General features: G+C 51.4%; 1 protein-coding gene across 5 annotated transcripts in view; it reads left to right on the top strand.

Moving 5' to 3' along the window:
- The first annotated feature begins 391 nt into the window (after positions 1–391).
- MVB12B (multivesicular body subunit 12B) overlaps positions 392–17603 on the top strand; it is a 176853-nt gene continuing 159641 nt past the window's right edge. Inside the window, exons 1-2 of one of the 5 annotated variants that reach the window (XM_027104853.1) lie at positions 392–636; positions 13821–13943. In XM_027104853.1, the coding sequence (XP_026960654.1) occupies positions 553–636; positions 13821–13943 (207 nt within the window). In that variant the 5' untranslated portion in view covers positions 392–552. Of the gene's footprint in view, positions 637–12479; positions 12616–13289; positions 13697–13820; positions 13944–17603 lie in introns of those variants that run through there. The other 4 variants (XM_027104850.1, XM_027104851.1, XM_027104852.1 and 1 more) reach the window with 4 other exon arrangements.

Raw genomic sequence — 17603 nt, 5'->3', positions numbered from 1 at the left:
CCTGGGGGCTTCTAGGGATCTAAGGCTGTGCTGAAGGATTAGTCTAGGGTACAATGAGGCCTAGGAGAGCTGAGGAGGCTGCGGGTCCCTGGAAGAGGCCAACTTGGGGGAGGGGGGCAATTGGGGGCCCAGGCTCCGACAGGCCCGGGGCTCCCGTGGGTCTGGGCTGGGGCGGGGGCCGCCTGCGTACTCGGAGAGGCCAGGTCGGCGGCGCCGGGGCCCTGCCCGGGGCTAACGGGCCGGGCCGCGGGGAGGCGGGGTGCCGGCCAGGCGGCGGCGCGGGCTCCGGACGCGAGGGCTCCCGCTCCCTCCTCCCGCCCGAGCCAGCCTCGGGCGCCCGGCGCCTCCCACGGAGCCAGCGCCAGAGCCGGGAGGCCCCGGCCCGCCGCCGCGGCCCGCGGAAGGAGCCGCCGCTGTTGTTGCTGCCGCCGCCGCCGCCAGGCCGCGCCCCGCCCCTGCCGCTGCCGCTCCCCGGTGAGGCTCGCGCTCGACCTGCGGCGCCGGCCCCGCCGCCTGGGCCCCGGGCCCGGCCCCTTCCGCGCCGCCCGGGCGATGAGAAGCTGCTTCTGCGTGAGACGGAGCCGGGACCCGCCGCCGCCGCAGCCGCCGCCGCCACCGCCGCCCCAGCGGGGAACAGTTAAGTGAGGCAGGGCGGGCTGGGCGCCGCGGAGGCTCGGCCGAGCCGCCCTTGCTGCCCCCGCGGGCGGGCGGGCGGGCCAGCGCAGGCCCCGGGCCGAGGGGCGGGTGGACGGGCGGAGCCGGGCCGCACCGAGGCCTGCGGGCTGTGTGCCCGGCCGGCCGCGGGGACAGGCCCGGCGGCCTCTGCTCGGCCCTGCGCGCGCCGCGGCTTCCCGTCCCCGGCTTGGCCTTGCGGCTTGGCGGAGCCGGAGGGAGCTCGGGGACCAGGGTGCGAGCAGCGTAACCTGGGCCGGGGCTGGTGAGGGCTCCCGAGAGCCACGTCCGCCCAAGTGAGAGGTGAAGCGGCCCACCTGTGCCGGGGCACGGCGGCCACCTGCACAGACCCGGACAGTGGTTTCACTGGCCGGGCCCGGGGGCCACTCTCTGTAGTCACGTGGGTGCCGAGCTGACTGCACCTGAGCCTCGGGCATGATCTAGGGTGCGGCCTCATCTGTGACCTGGGCAGAGCAGAGAGGACACCCAAACTCCAGGGCACCTGTGTGCAAGGTGAGGTGCCGGCTGGGGCACCCAAGACCCAGAGTACCCAGGCTCGAAGGGTGGTGCGCCTGTTGATGGTAACCCCACGGGGACTCCAGCGCAAGTGAGGCTCAGGGGCAGGGGCCGGGTGAAGAAGGCAGACCCTTGAGCATCTTCGTCCTCTTTGTTACCAACATACAACTCTTCCTGAATCATCAGCCTTTCCGGCCATTAAAAATGACTCTTGTATTCCCTGCCCCTCTGCAGCCTCTTCAGCAAGGCACAGGGGAAGGCCACAGGAGGGCCAAAGGCAAATGGCTGTTGCTCCTTCTCTGCTCCCCGCCCCCACCCACGAACCAGCCCCCCGCTCAGTTTTCTGCCACAAAGCAGACAGCAGGCCAGAGTCTCTTTAGGGGCCTTTGTCTCCGTGATTCCTTCTCAGTATAATCTCATTGTACATTTCTCGACAGCTGGCTGGATCTCATCTCATTTTAACAGGGCAAGAAAATCTTATCAGCTGCACCAGAAAAGCCTTAGAAAAGTTAGGAGATAAGCTGTGTGGAAGCCTAGACTAACTCAAAAACTCAGTGTACTCAGAAGATTAGTACAGGAGACAGGTGACACCTTTCTTGCTTGTGGAAAATTGAACCAGGTATTTCAAGATATTGTGCCATGCATAGAATATTTAAATGGGGCCTCTTCTGGGACCTGGGCACCAAGACCCATGTGCAGCAGTTGACACAGCAATTACTGGTTCATTTGAGCTTAGGATCATCTTCTTTAATCCACATTTTTTATTCCTTCCTTTTAGCATTTAGGCCGCACTCCTGACTTATGCTGAAGGCATTTCCCTGCCCTGCCTCCTTCCCGCTGGTGGGCTTTTCCCCACTTTTAGCTGGAACAGTGCACCATGATTAAATGCAAGGACTTTATAATTAGGCCTCAGCTTAAGCCTTGGCTTTTCTACTTACTGTGTGTTCTTAGGGAAATTAGTGAACTTTTCTGAGCCTCAGTTTCCTCATCTGTAGAGTGAGGCTAATGACAATATCTATCTCATAGAATTATAGTAAGAAGTAAATGAAATATTAGAAGTGCTCAGCTCCATTCATGCCACAGGGCAAGTAGTTAATAGAAATTAGTGGTTATTGGGACTTCCCTGACGGTCCACTGGTTAAGACTCTGCGCTTCCACTGCAGGGGGCACAGGTTTGATCCCTGGTTGGGGAACTAAGATCCTGCGTGCTGCATGGCGTGGTTAAAAAAATAAAATTAAAAAAATTAAAAATTAGTGGTTATTATTAAGGGTTTGTTAACTGGTTAATCAGAAGAGTAGCTTCAGGTTTTTTTAGAGTGCCTTTCTGTTTGTGGTTATTATTTAGGGCCACTAGGAAGGGATGGTAGAGTAGAAAGAACACTGGGCTTAGAATGTCAGTTTACCTCCTGGAACCCAGGAGACCCTAGGCAAGTCATGGAACCTCATGGGACCTTTCTGAATCCCCATTTCCTCATTTGTTAAAGGGGCCTAAGAATAAAAGCTACCCCGTAAGGCTGAATGGGCTAATGTGTATGAATGTGTGTGACACTGTGGAGGGCGTTGGTGGGCCCTCACTAAATGTAAGTGGGATCTAACGTCAGACCCCGGTTTTGTGGGTCTGCTGTTTTGACAGTTTGTTGTGGTGGGGGAGGACTATAAGAAAAACAATGCAAGAATGTCTTGTTTGTGTACCAGGATATCTTGGTGCTTTACAAAACCATACAACCGTGTGAACACATTGTGATCCCCTCTCAGGGCCTTGGAAGGGGGGAGTGGGCGCTGAAGGTTCATCTCTATCAGTTTCACAGCAGATTTGCTTGAGGAAGCATCAGAATCCAAGTGTCCCCGGCCCCGCTGCCTTAGCAGGTTGGAACTGCTCCATGCTTCGTGCTCAAAGAGCGACATCCTTGCCACACTGGAAAGTCATGACGGTGTTGGAGTCAAGAGTGGGAAATGTCAAAGGTGCTATTATGATGGTGAAAATAACAAATGACTACATGGTTGGATGTGGTGGGCTGAGAACACTGTATTTAGTTGGCTGTGGTTGAGTGAGCGGTCTCGGTTGCGCGTTGGCTTGTGGGAGGGGAGGCCTGGGTTCTTTGAATGAGCTGCCTCTCCCCAGGCTGTTCTCGCTCTCTCTGAGGCCCTCCCTGATCAGCGTTGCACTGGCCCCACTGGCTCTCCTTGGCTTTGTGCTCGCTGGGCCGCCCTTGGGAATTGTGGTTTCCCTGAATTGTCGGCACTGTTTGCAGCGGGGTTGCCAACCTCACATCTCTTCTCTCCAGCTGCATGGGAGGCAGGGTGTGCTTGACGTTGCCTTCTTGTTGGGGACATCCTGTGGGCAAGCGCTGGTTTACTTGACACACTTCTGGCGGGATGCAGAGCTTGTCTAGGCTGAAATGTGAGAGGCCCGTGGGCCTAGAGCCCAGGGGTCACATACTAGAGCTTTGCAGCATCCCGTACTCCCCTGAAGACTGGAGGGCCGTCTTGCTGGGCCTGTGGCTAGGATCAACACGGGATTGTTCTACACACACACACACACACACTTTTTTTTTTTTTCAAACAGATACTGATCAGCACAGCAAAATGTTCAAAAAAATATCCTTTAGGAGAGAGAAATAGATGAATTCTTAATGAACTAAGAAATAACCCTTAGGATGTATATTAAAATGCAGAACCCAGGGCCTCAAACCCAGATCTTGAATCAGAATATCTGGGGAAGGGGCCCCAGAATCTGCATGTTTAACAAGAATCTTGGGTTGTACTGATGCTTACTGAAATTTGAGAACCCCGATTATAGATGCTTTTTAAAAATATTGTGAAACACACAAAATAAAATTTACCATCCTAATTGTTTTTAAATGTATACATCAGTGGCATTAAGTACATTCATTCTGTTGTGCAGCGAATCTCCAGAACGTTTTCATCTTGCAAAACTAAAACTCTATACAGTTGACTCTTGAACAACATGGGTATGAACTGCGCAGGTCCACTTATACGTGGAATTGTTTCCATAGTAACTACTGCAGTACTACACCGTCCGCGGTCGGTTGAATCCCCAGATGCAGGACCACAGATACAGAGGAACTCCGAATTCGGAGGGCCAACTCTAAGGTATATTCGGATTTTCGACTGCTGGAAGTTTTGGCACTCCTAACCCCTTCATTGTTCAAAGGTCAACTGTACTCATAAAACTCCTGTTTCCCCCTCCCCAGCCTCTGGCAACCACCATTCTACTTTCTAGGAATTTGACTACTCCAAGTACCTCATATAAATGGAATCATATTTGTGAGTATTTGTCTCTCTGTGACTGCCTTATGTCACTTAGCATAATGTCTTCAAGGTTCACCCACACTGCAACAAGTGTCAGAATTTCCTTCCTTTTTTAAGACTGAATAATACTACCTTGTATGTATGACCACATTTTGCTTATGCATTTACCTGTCTGTGGACACTTGGGTTGCTTCCACCTTTTGGCTATGGCAAATAATGCTGCTGTGAGCATGTATGTACAAATATCTCTTTGAGACCCTGTATTCAGTTCTTTTGGGTATATATCCAGAAGTGGAATTGCCAGGTCATATAGTAATTCTATTTTTCATATTTTGAGGAATCACCACAGTGTTTTCCGTAGCTGCTGCATTTCCATTACCGCCAACAGTGCACCAGGTTTCCGATTTTTCCACATCCTCACCAACACTAATTTTCTGGGTTTTGGTAGCAACCGTCCTAATGGGTATGAGATGATATCTCACTGTGGCTTTGGTTTGCATTTCCCTAATGAGGAATGATGTTGAACATCTTTTCAGATGCTTGTTGGCCACTTGTATATCAGCTTTGGAGAAATGTCCTTTTTCAAGTCCTTTCCCCATTTTTTCATCGAGTTATTTGCTTTTTGTTATTGCTAAGTTGTAGGAGTTCTTAATAGATTTGGATTTTAACCTCTTATCAGGTATATGATTTGCAAATATTTTCTCCCATTCTTTTGGATGTCTTTTCACTCTGTTGATTGTATCTTTTGATGGAAGTTCTGCAAGTTCCTTATATACATTAAAACCTTGTAAAGAAAATATTATCATCCATTATTCCAATTTGAGGGGCGTGGAAACTTAGGCCCAATTCAGTTGAATTGCTTGGGGTCACACAGCTGTGTCAGAGCTGCGACTCAAGCCCTGGTCCCTCTGAGTCCCAAGTCTGCACCCTTTCCATTCCTCTGCTTTACCTCCCAATCCTTCCCTGAGCTAATAGCATGAAGAGGCCCTATAGGGTCTGCAGGAAGTGGCCTTGGCTTGAGAAGCATTCATTTACAGGAGAGGAAATAGGAACGCAAGACTTGGGAATCTCTTCCTTCTGACCACTGGGGCGCTCCTTCCTGTGGATCCACATCATTACTTAGACCTCAGAAATAGCAGAGAAGTGCAGACAGGTATTTAACGGTTTTGTTTATTTGTTTGTTTAAGCGTTTCATAAGCTTGTTTCAGAGCCCATCTGCTACTTACAGTTCCCCAGACAGTCTGGGACTATTCACGCCACCGTTGGTGCCGTGTCTTTTGCCTGCACTCCTTGCAGTACTCTGCACCCTCCATCTTTCAGGAAGGCCAGCTCCCTGACTGCCCAGCAAAAGGGAGCATCGCCTCATTTGCGGTCCCTTTCTTTCGGGACATTTCCTCCAGCCCGTGAGCCCTGCAGGCAGTACCCATGACTTATTCGTCGCTGTGTCACCCAGCACAGTGGCACTGCACCTGGGCTCTGCATTCTCCAGTCTCTGACCCAGCCCAGATCAATTAGATCAGAACCTGGGGGTTGGAACAGGCAGCTGTAGTTTTTACAAACTCCTTAGGGGAGTCTTCGTGCAGCCTCCTGCCAGGCTCTCATCCAGCCTGCTCCAGCTGAGTCACACCCACTTCTGGAACCCCCTGGAGTGCCACAGTCCCACCTCCCTTCCTCGGCAGATGGCCCAGCCCTGGGATCGTGGTGTTTGTCCTGCGTGGAGCATCAGTGACCCCAGCGTGGCACTCTCACCATTGCCTCTGGTGCTTTATATGCCCCCCTTAATCCGATGAAACATTGGCGATTTTGAGAGGAGGACAGGAACTTCATTCATCCATCCTCCCGTCCATCCATCCATCCAACCATCTATCTATCCGTAATCCATCTATTGAGTTCTCATTGTGGGCTAGGCACTGTGGTGGACATATACCTTTGCATAACTGATGTTCTGCTAGGGAAAGTATTATAGCCTTCTGAGAGGCAAGACTGTGTGTAAGTGTGTATGTGCGTGCGTGCATGTGTGCACATGTATGTGCTAAGGCCATGTCCTTGGACAACATCAGGATTCTTAGTGACAGCACCTGTCTGGCTGGGCAGTGGGGAAGGTTTGGGGTGAATGGGAGATGTGACCCAGATTTTGAATGGTGGGATGGGTGCCATAGGGGAGGAACTGGGTGCTCTTGGGCAACCTGTGTTGGGGAGGGAAAGACTGGGGGACTTACTCTGAGGCTGTTCCCCATGGATGATGACCTTCAGGTTCCTTCCTCCCTCCCTCCCTTCCTTCTTCATCAAACATCTAATGAGTACCTACTGCCTTGTAGTCAAAGTTTGGACTATGGACCTGCTGTTTCAGCATCACCTGGATCTTGTTAGAAATGTAGCTTCTGGGACTTCCCTGGTGGTGCAGTGGCTAAGAATCTCCCTGCCAATGCAGGGGACACGGGTTCGATCCCTGGTCCAGGAAGATCCTACATGCCGTGGAGCAACTAAGCCTGTGTGCCACAACTACTGAAGCCCATGCGCCTAGAGCCTGTGGTCCGGAACAAGAGAAGCCACCACAATGAAAAGACGGCGCACTGCAACAAAGAGTATCCCCTGCTCGCTGCAACTATAGAAAGCCCGTGCACAGCAACGAAGACCCAACACAGCCAAAAATAAACATGAATTAAATAAAATAAATTTATAAAAAAGAAAAGAAATGCAGCTTCTCAGGCCCCACCCTAGACCAGTTGAATCAGTATCTCTGGGAGTGGGTTTAAGACTCTGTTTTAGGGAATTCTTTAGGTGACTCATGCATGCTAGAGTTTGAGAACTCCTCATCCAGAATGTTGGGGTTTCCATCTTCACCATTGTGTCACGCTCAGCACAAGGGCTCTCTGTAAACATTTGTGGGCTGACTGTTACGCACCAGGTCCTGTTAGGTACCAGGAACGTGGGAGATGCTTCAGGTGGGAGGATGGCAAGGTCAGCCAGGTTTGAGGTATTAATGGGACACTTGGGTGACAATAGCCAGCAGGGTACTAGACACACTCGTCTGAGTCTCAGGAGAAAAGTCCGGGCCGTGGAGGTAATTTGGAAGTCATCAGCACACAGAATGATTGTATGACCAGAGAAACTCTGAAGACCCATGTGCAAGTCACAGAGTGGGTGGTCGTGATGGGAGGTGTCTGCTGACCTGAAGCCAGGTGTTCTCATGATTCTGGCCTGGGAGCCCATTTGCCCAGCATTGAGGTGACATTTTTGCTCTGGACACTGTGGCCGTCAAGCCAAGGCTGTGACCATTTTATGTCACCGAATATCAAGAGAACGTTGCTCTTGGGTCCTCCTGGGGTGGGTTCATTTGTAGGGCATCTGCCTTCTGTCAGTGTCCTTCCTTCTCTCCAGGCGACAGTATGACACTAGACCTGATGGGAGTGGGTGGGGACGACCTTCATTTGCAGTGATTGTGAGCGAGTTGCAGGTTGCGGTGGGGCTCACAGTGTACTGGAGAACGCCCCCGCCTCCTGGAGCGCACCAGGCTCCCTGGTTTTTCACATTCGGGCCCGTAGGGGCAGGCCTTTGGCCACGGCAGCGCTGTAGAACTTGATCCTGATTTATCTGGGGCGAGAGAACTCCAGGATCTAGCACTGCGCTGTACGGGCTGCAGCAGCCCAAACCGCAGGCCCGCCTCACATGGTTTATGGAAAATGGGTTTGGTAATCCAATGGTTAATATCAGTCTAAACATAGGTCTGATGGAATGGATGCATTTGTACACCAGGTTCTCCTATTAGAAGTAACAGACCTTCACTGGAGAAAAAGGAAGTGCTTGCCATTGTTAGTTCCCTAGCTGGAAAGTTCTTTGTGATCTAGGGGAGCTTAGGAAAATATCTGCTTTAGTTCCCCAGTATCTTAGCAGCCTTCCCAGCAGCCTGTGGCCTGTTGCCACCAGGTCGTACTCAACAGCATTTGTCAGAACGATTTGGTTTCTGACTGGTCACTAGATAAGTAGTACAGGTGGCGCCAGGATGCTATCCTGAGGTTCCGTAGTGGACGCCTCTCAGCCTGGGTCCCCCATGGGCAGCCCCCAGAGCCGGCTGGCCATGTGCCTGTTTGCCGCAGGGACTCTGGCCTCAGCCTGCAGTCTCCTTAGGAGGTAGGGCTCTGCACCAGGGCTGCCTGAGGTGGCCCAGTTTGTGTATGTGTGTGTGTTGTGGGTGCATTGGTGAAGCCTGGCCTCCCCTGTCCTCTGTCCCCTGCATAAGATTTGTTAGCAGGAAGGTGCCAGGAATCATGGAGCAACAGAGGAGGGCACGGGTTCCCCGCAGCCCACTGGTACCACTGCTGTTGCTGGGAAACAGGCAGAGAGCTGCCCCACGACGGCCAGAGCCAGAGCTTTTCCTGGGGGACGGCCGTTCCCGGTGGAGGCCCTGCTCTTCGGCCGTTTCCCATAGGGAGTGAACTATTTATCCACTGCTTTTCCTCAGCCCCACAAGCTGCTAGATGTGGGCAGACAGTTTGTCTTTTGTGCCCTTGACTTTGGATTTCAAACAATCTGATCACAAGTTCATCCTTCTGTAGGGACTTAATTAACTCACTGGTTTTGTCATTTCAACTGCAGTAGCCCAATTTAACCTGCTCCCCCCCGCAGTACTTTGAAATTACTCTCCTCAGAAGTTGTGTGCGAGTCCCACCTTCAGCTCTGGTGGGCAGCGAGGGCTCCGCTTCTGAGTCGGCCTTCCTTCCTCACCCGGGGTCCCTGCTGCGCCTCCTTTGAAGGCAGCACCCCCTGCCCCCCGGCAGTTGTTGCCTCCCCCCGCCCCCGGGCGCAAAGTGCTTTAAACTCCTCGGCCTGCACCCCACCCTGCTGCTGGAAGGGCCTCCGTGGAGAGAGGTCTGAGCTCTGCTAGTTGGGTTTTGATTTCAGTACAGGAGCTGATAAAACGAGATAAACCCCAGGCTCACAGGGCCGGGGAAATTAAACAGAGATGATATCAAAGTTCCCCTGAGTTTTCAACTGTGATACAGTAGCTTAGTTTTCTCCCAGACTGGGGCCGGGAGGCACGCCTTTGATTCTGAAACAATGTTCAGCATCAGTTAAGCCCAGCACTGCTGACTTATAGGGATTAAGTACACTGTTGTAGTAATTCTTTGATCAGCTACAAGGGAGCCGTGTGCTGTCTGTATGAAGGGGCTTTATAGTTAAAGTTCATTTCTCTGTGAACCTGGGATGACAGCACTGGTGAGGTGCTGCAGTGCTGGGAGCTGGGGCCTCCCCCAGGCACTGTTTGCAGCATTGCAGGCTCACGTAGGAAGCTGTTCTCTTACCCAGTGTTATTGGATAGAACTCATTGAACACAGCGTGGAAAAAATCCTGCTGGCCTGGAAATCACACCTCACCCTAACTGACCCCATCCAGTCCCTCTAGTCCCAGTATGTACCACACACACACACACACACACACACACACACACACACACACACACACACACACACACACACACACACTCTCTCACTCATACACTCATACACTCATTCTCTGTCTCTCTCCCCACCTTGCAGAGAAATCCTCTCGGGGCAGACACGGACAGGCCTGTCCAGAGCGAGGCTCTGTAGCCCCCAGCCTTGGCAGTGATCTGAGTGAGGCTGGCTGCACACTTGGGGTAGAGGTCGGGATAGGGACCAAATGACCTGCGAGGTCAAGCTAGGAGGACTAGATCAAGGTCAGTGTCGCCGATGTACCCTCTCCGTGCCCGAGGGCAGATGTGACTCCCAGGTGCTGCCACCATCTTCATTCCTTACCTGGCGTTTACTGAGAACCGACTTAGCTTTAGGTTGGCTCAATCCTGTAGTTCTCAGAAATCTCAGCATCTGCTATCTTGGCCTCTAAAATACTGCATCAACTTTTGGCTTTTTCTGTGGAAGCCCTCCTTGCAGCCACAGCTGGGACGGTAGAAGTTTCCCCAATTGTACCTCCACCCCGGTTGGCCCTGTGACTTCCAGTTGGTAATGGAGCCCCCGTGTGCCGTGGATCGCACTCACACCGTGCTATACATCAACCTGTTCCCTCCTGTGCAGGGCTCAGATCTCCCTCATTAGGTCTAAATTTACCTCCGTCGTACACAAACATGGCCTTAGCTCATTTTTATTGTTGTAAATTATTTATGAGGGAAATGTTGAATCTTGAAACTGAGGTGTGGGGAAAATTAATCCCATGTTACTTCTATCTTTCTGTACTTTTCTCCCCCTTGCTTCCGTTACTGGGCTACAGCTAGGGAAAGAAGAGCGTTGGCATTTTAAAATATAATTGGTGTTCAAAGTGCTTTCTTGATGGGATATCGGATGGTAAGTCCGTCTGTCTCTACACAGTGTATGGAAAGCAGACCAGGCTGGGGAAGGAGAGCCAGAGGTCCCGTTGGGCTCTGCCCTCTGCCAGCTCTTGGTGTCTGAGAACTCCAGGCTTCCGTTTTCCTCCTCTGAAATAGGGATAATACGCCCCAGCCACCTTCTAGGTTTGGTGTGAGCATCGATTGAGAAGGAGCCCGAGAAAGCTTTTTGGTAATTGCAGGGTGCTGTTCGCATGTGGGGAGGTGTGTTAGTGTGTTTTGTGTGCAGCTAGGATTTGGAGATAGAGGTGGGTGCTGGGCGGGCAGTGCTGAGGATGACACCAGCTGTTGAAAGTAGGCCTTCGCGTTTTCTGCTGTAGCCCAGCATCGCATCTTGCAAGACAGGTTAATGTTGGCCTTAAACACCCTGCCGCCGCCCCGCCTCCCCCGCGGCAGGTCTGCTCTGCAGCCCGGCATTAATGGCTTCTTCTCCCCCTCACAGAGGCCTGGCCTGTGACCCAGGCAGCCGCGGACACAGTGGTGCCATCCCTTCTGGCTGGAGGCTTCGCACAGCCCGGGGAGCACCGAGAGCTAGTTAATAAATGGCCTTTTGTTAGGAAGGTCAATTGAAGTGACGGTAGAGACGCTGTTAAGAGTAATTTGCAGTCAGAAAATATGTAATTCAGGGCAGGCTGCTTTGAGTGATTGCCTCTGCCGTGGATATCTTGGGCGTTTCTCATTAAAAGCTTCCTTTGCTGGTGGTGGTGCTTCCTCCACTGCGGAGCTCCGCGTGGCGAGGAGTCATTTGTCTGTATCTCACAAAGGCTGCTGGATCCCCAGGGCACAGTCACTGCGGGGGGGCGTGGGGGGGGAGGAAAGAGGGAGGCGTGCATCCGAGATGCTCAGTGCTAATGCCCTGGCTGCCGCATCCTCCCAGCCTGCAGGCCGGGCCATGACTAGGCACGCGGGTCCGGCCGCCGGCTTCTTTGTCTGCTCGGGGAGGCCGCCCGCAGCCATCTTGGGGCCCGGTGCTGGGCTGCCCGGTGCATTGTGGGAGCAGCGGCGTCAGCCCCCTGCCCTTGCTCACGCTGCAGAGCAGAGGAGGGCCATTGTCATCAGTACGTGGCTGAGGATGTGGTGACCCGAGGACGGGCATCTCTCAGCTAATAAAATGTTTCTTATTTATTCGCATGCTCACTTCCCCCCTCTCTCTCTCAGATAGTGGAAGCCCTACTATCTTAAAAAACAACAACACTTACCTCTGATGTTCTTTATTAAATTCACAGCATGATATTTTAGCACTGGCAGAACTGTACATTCTATTAATGAGTTGTTAATTGCAAGCATTTTGGTAACCAACAGCAGGTACCAATATTTTGCAAACTGCAGCAACGTTATTTCCATGTTACCAGGAATATGGGGTTTTCCAAGTGAAGTACTTTTTGATCAGTGTTTGCTTTGGATTGGGCTGGTGCAGATATTTAATTCTAAACCTTTATTGGGGGCATGTATGCAGATTCCGTCAGTAAATATTTATTTAGTGCCTACTGTGTGCAGGAAGCATTAAACCCTGTTCTTTATGCAGGTAAAGCTGCCTGGTAAGTGAAATTTTAAAACAGAAAACGATGCAGTGATGTGGTTTGGTGTCCTGTCCCCCCTGCCCTGTGCTTCTAGAAGTTTGTTTTCAGTAGAATTAAGTAAAGCATAACTTAGTTTGGCTTTTGTCATAAACAGAAGCTGAGAGTGTGGCTGCTGCCAGGCACTTCCTAGCCTTAACCCAAGACTTGGCTCCGTTGCACTGACAAGTCTGTTTCTGGAGCCTTTCGTGGGTTCCAGGGGACGCTGATTACACGGTAACTTGCATACAGCATTCTGGTTGTTACTATTCAGGAGGCTGTAGTCATTTTTAATAGCCTCTGCCTTTCCTGATTCTAGGCTGAGAACTAAGAATATTCCTCCTGCCTGCCTGGTTAGGCAGGGCGTTTGGTTTACTTTAGAAGCAGTGCCCAGCCTTGAGAGGTCTGGCAGACCTACAGCCAGTGGAGTTCAGTTGCTGCAGAAGGAGGTAGAATTTAACTTGCTCTTTTTCACAGCTTGTCCTTTTAAAAGCACTAAAAGCCATTTACATAAGGTGTTAGGTTTTTCATTTGCTTTCTGGTGCGCTGCCACTCGAGCTGCCCAGACCCGGTGCTCTCTCTATATTCTGCTTGTCTCCTCTGGTCACATCAAGAGGCAATCAGCAGCAGAATAATAATTGCATTTCCCTCCCTTTCTCCCAAAGTGCCCAACAAGAATTATGGTCATTGTTAGTGTTTAGCTTTGAGTAAGTGCCCACATGACCTGCTGGATTAAACACAACAAAGGGACCCGCCGGTCCTCTTGGGAGCAGCACCAACCATGTTTCTGGCCAGTCACACTGGACCTTTGTATCCCGAACCCTCCAGTCTCATCTGCTTTTTGTTGAGCGCCTACTATGTGCCAGGGAGCCTCTCCAGGCCCTTGATTTACGTGACTCCTTTAGTTCTCACAGCAGCTCTGCGACTGTCAGTGTCCTGACCTCTTGCTTGCCCGGTCCCCAGCTAGTAAGTCACAGAGCCTGGACTCCACTGCCATGCCTTGGCCTCCACGCCCAGAGCACTTTCTTCTGTGTGTTTGCAGAGCTCTGCTGCCCGAACAGTCCTCCCTTGGATGTGGTAGAGGCTGTGAATTTGGAAGGCTGCACTTCTGCAGGGAGGTATTGTGAGGGAGAGAGACGGAAGGTACTGTGAGATTTAGCCGTGTCTGATTCATCCTCAGAGAAGCTGGTGGTATCTGTTCAGAAGTCAGGCAGCTGGGCAGGAGAGTGTTCAAAGCTCACTTGAGAAGAGCAGGGGCTGGAGATGACTTGAATTCTTGATCGGAGGAAAGGGTCCAGGGCTCCCTTAGCCAGTCCAGGTACGTGGAGCTTAGTTCAGGATATTTGCCCCAAGACGCTGGTTCTGTCTGTGCGAGACTTGACATCGTTCACTTTAAATGCTCCGTTTGAATTGTACGCTTTCTTTTTCCTTTTTGGAACCAGGAGCAATCCGCCATGCCTGAAGTCAAAGACCTTTCAGAAGCCTTGCCAGAGACGTCAATGGATCCCATCACGGGAGTGGGGGTGGTGGCTTCTCGGAACCGAGCCCCGACAGGCTACGACGTAGTAAGTCAAGATTCGCTGATTCGGCAAATAGTTATCTCCTGTGTTCAAGGCCCTCTGAACCCTGTGTGTAAGATGTGCTTCTTCTCTCTAGGAACTTAAAACAGGGAAGACGTCACCAATGGGAAGGCGTGGGGAGCGTCCTGGGAGTAGATGACCTGAGCCCTTCTGGGCTGTTTCATGGCCTTAGCTGGGTCCCTTGACCTCTGTGATGGTCATCTTCACATTCCGTAAAACTACAGGGTTGGATTAGTTGATTTCCAAAGTCATTTCTAGCTGTGACATTTCATGAAAAGGATCCACGAGTCTGAAAGACCCTTGGTTTGCTGTCACACATTGTCCTACATGTATAAATGTCGTAAATGTATCGACGTATGTTTATATAGCCCCTTACGGGTTACAAAGCAGTTTCCTACCCGTGAACTCATTTGGCTCTCATGATTCCCTGGAGGCTGGGAGGGGAAGTTGCTTTCTCTCCACTGTGCTGATCAGGAGCACTCAAGCTCTGAGAAGGGAAGTGACGGAGCCCCAGCCCTTGGGAGCGGTGAATCAGGACCAGACCCCCTCCCAAGTCCAGGGCTCTCACTGACCACATCACCGCAGTAGAGCAGTATTGCTTTGCTTTTCAGCAGGCATCTGTGGTGGTGTTCAGTAGTACCGATGGCTGGAATTGGTTATTTTGTTTTTTCAGTAGGTAAATTCCGTTTTGGGTGAAGCTTAAAAAGTGCAGAGGAACTATGGGGAGGGTTTAGTTAACAGTGACTGTTGTCATGTGTTCTGAGCTTCTGAGGTGGTCTTATTTTCACTTTCCTCATTTTGTTTATGATGACGTTTTATTCTTGCTCATTGAAAATGTGCACCAAGAATACATAAAAGAATACAAGTCTCATTAGCCAGCACTGAAAACCTGGCACAGTGATCAGATCAGTGTCTGGTGTCCCAGGGGTGGGAGGGCTGCCATGCCTAGTCCAGAAGAAGCCCAAAGGCAGGGTTTCTCAACCTCGGCACTGCTGACATTTTGGGCCAGATGATCAGAAAATAGTGTGTAGTCGGGCAGCATCCCTGGCCTCTTCCTACTAGATGCCCATAGCACAAACCCCCGAGTTGTGACAACCAGAACCGTGTCCAGACATTGCCAGATGTCCCCAGGCGGAGGAGGTGGGCAGGCGAAGTCAGCTCCCGTTGCGAACAGTGCGGTGCGTTTTGCGTCAGCCCATGCCGGGCCCCGTGTGAGAAGGGGAAGCCTGTTAAAATGCTCCACATCACTTCCCCAACTGTTTGAAAGCTTATAAACATTTTAAAAGTGAAAGAACGGGGGAATCTTTTTTGACAAAGATTTGAGTCTTACCTGCTGCCTGACTTCAGAGCACTGTTTGAATGTATAACTTGCCATAAAATAGAATCATTAGATATGGCTTTGTGCCATAAAACTCCTGGGGAAGCTAATAAAAATGTTCCTGATTTGAGAAGCCCAAGTGTCTTTTGATGAATTAGATATGAAGCAGTGAGGCGTGAATCAGGTCGGGGGCTTGGTACATGCCATCTCTGGGAGGACTGGCTCCGCGGCAGCTCTCTGGGGGCGGGGGGGTGCCTGGGGTGTGGCCCAGGTCTTCTCGCTGTTCCCTCTTGTGGATCTGTGTCTTTAACATTCTGCTTGTACCTTCGGGGTCACCGTGAATGCTTGGCTAGTGGGCGACAGATGGCCTTTGATAGTCTGGTTTTCTGAAAGTCTTGGTAAGTCTGACAGGAGCAGAATCTATCCCTATCATTTTCTCCTAACATCTAGCTCAGGGCAGAAGAGCGCAGTGTCAAATGAGTAAGATTAATAAGCACATTTCATGATGAGGCTGTACCAGGCATTATCATGAAAGGTGAGCAGGGCAGGCGGCTCCAGAGGGTCAGCCCGGCAATTACCCAGCCCCTGCACGCCGAGGCAGAGCGTCCGAGCTCCCTCCGAAAGCCCTTTCAGGGAGGGGGGCGGGAGTCCTCTCTTTGGACTGACCGCTGGACTCTTCCCAGATAAGCATCTGCTTCCTCAGAGGTCTGACCCTGAGTTCGAGGGGAATGGGGGAAGGCACGGGGTGGGCAGGCAGGGAGGCACTCCCCATTCCTTTCATCCGGAGGAGTTTCGTGTGAGGTCGACATCCAAACCGAAGTGCGAGGCGTTGGGTGGTGGCCGGGCTGCAGAGATACTGAGACAGAAGTGCGGTGGCTGAGGAAGCTCTGCTGCGGACTGTGGCCAGGCCTCTCTCTGTCGCATCTGCTGGAGGATTAATCCCTCCCTGTGCACAGGGCGCGTTAAGTACCGTGACACGCAGCCCCAAGAGCTAGGCGCTAGATGGGCTGCTGACCCTCGAGGCTACAACCACTTTCAAATGAGCAGAGGCCCTGTTGCTGCTTGAAGTAAAAGATGCCAAGTGTTTGTTTATAAAAATTTAATTTTGTAACTTCTCTGCAGGTCAGGGGAAGCGTCCTCGGCTGGGGGCTGGGGATTATCTGCTAAACTTCTCAATTTGTTGTCCCTGTTTCTGCAGTCCCCTCTGAAACAGCCTGCACTTCCTGCCCCTCAGCCACGCTCTCAGATCTGGGAGTGACTGGGGTTCCCTGCCCTCAGAGGGCGGGTGGGTCTCATGTGTCCACGGTCCCTGGTAGGATGACTCTGTGTTGTAGATGCGTGGTAGCACGTGCTGTTCTATCATATGTGATGGGCAGTTTTCAATGAATCGTGATGCCACGGAAGCACTTCGTGCTAAAACTCCTCTGCACAAAATTAACCTTTGATTGCCAGGTCCCTCTGGGATGTTGCAGTGTCTAAGGGCATCAAGCTGGACATCACCGCTGACCACTGTTGGGTGTATTTCTGTGTACTTCCAGTGAAATACATCATACTTTTTACCTGCATTCTCTTGCCTTTCTCAGTGAGTGTTTACAACTCACAGACTAAAGCCACAACACTGTATTTGTGAGATGACTCTTTCTTTCCAAAAAGGAAATAGCTTCCTTTGATAATATACTTCTTGGTGACATAATTTCATATGGTGATGTACTTTTTTGGCAAAAACAAAAAGTCAACAATACAGAGAAAGAATAATCAAACACTCCAGAGTGTTTTAATTTTAAGTTGTTTATTTGTCCAACCTATATTTTTGGGTACCTACTATGTGCTCTCTGTCTAGGAGCTGGGGGTATAGTGGTGAATGAAAACACATCCTGCCTTCATGAAGCTTAAAGTCTAGATAGGGAGAAAGACAATTAAGTGATCGTACAAGTAAATGTAAGATAAAATTGTGATAAGTGCTTTGAAGGGAAGTCCTAAGAGACTGTTCCATCTTTCAGATCTAGCTTTCCAGATCTCCCCATTTTTCTTGCTAAGTCCCGGATTGTGACAACACGACCCTCTCCAGCTTAACTTCTAGAAGCTGCTCCCTTTTTTCCATGCCTTGAGGCCTGCCCAGTGTCTCTTCTCCAGCTTTTCCTGAGCATTTCCCAGGGCACCGGCTCAAGTGCGCTTGGGGTCCTTCGGCTCTGGCCTTCTCCCCTGCCACCACACGCTGCACCATTTTTGTTGGTGATATCTGTGAGGTCGCCCTTGTCTGGGTGCATCTCCCCCTGCTAACCTGGCAAGGCTGCTCCCCTCTTTCTGGCCTGAGTGGGGATGGACAC

Source organism: Aethalodelphis obliquidens, unplaced genomic scaffold (genome assembly GCF_003676395.1).
Source record: "Aethalodelphis obliquidens isolate GAN/ISIS:26980383/991018 unplaced genomic scaffold, ASM367639v1 scaffold7, whole genome shotgun sequence".
Taxonomy (NCBI): domain Eukaryota; kingdom Metazoa; phylum Chordata; class Mammalia; order Artiodactyla; family Delphinidae; genus Aethalodelphis; species Aethalodelphis obliquidens.
The sequence above is the reverse complement of the archived record's forward strand: the minus strand, read 5'-3'. Positions and strand labels throughout refer to the sequence as shown.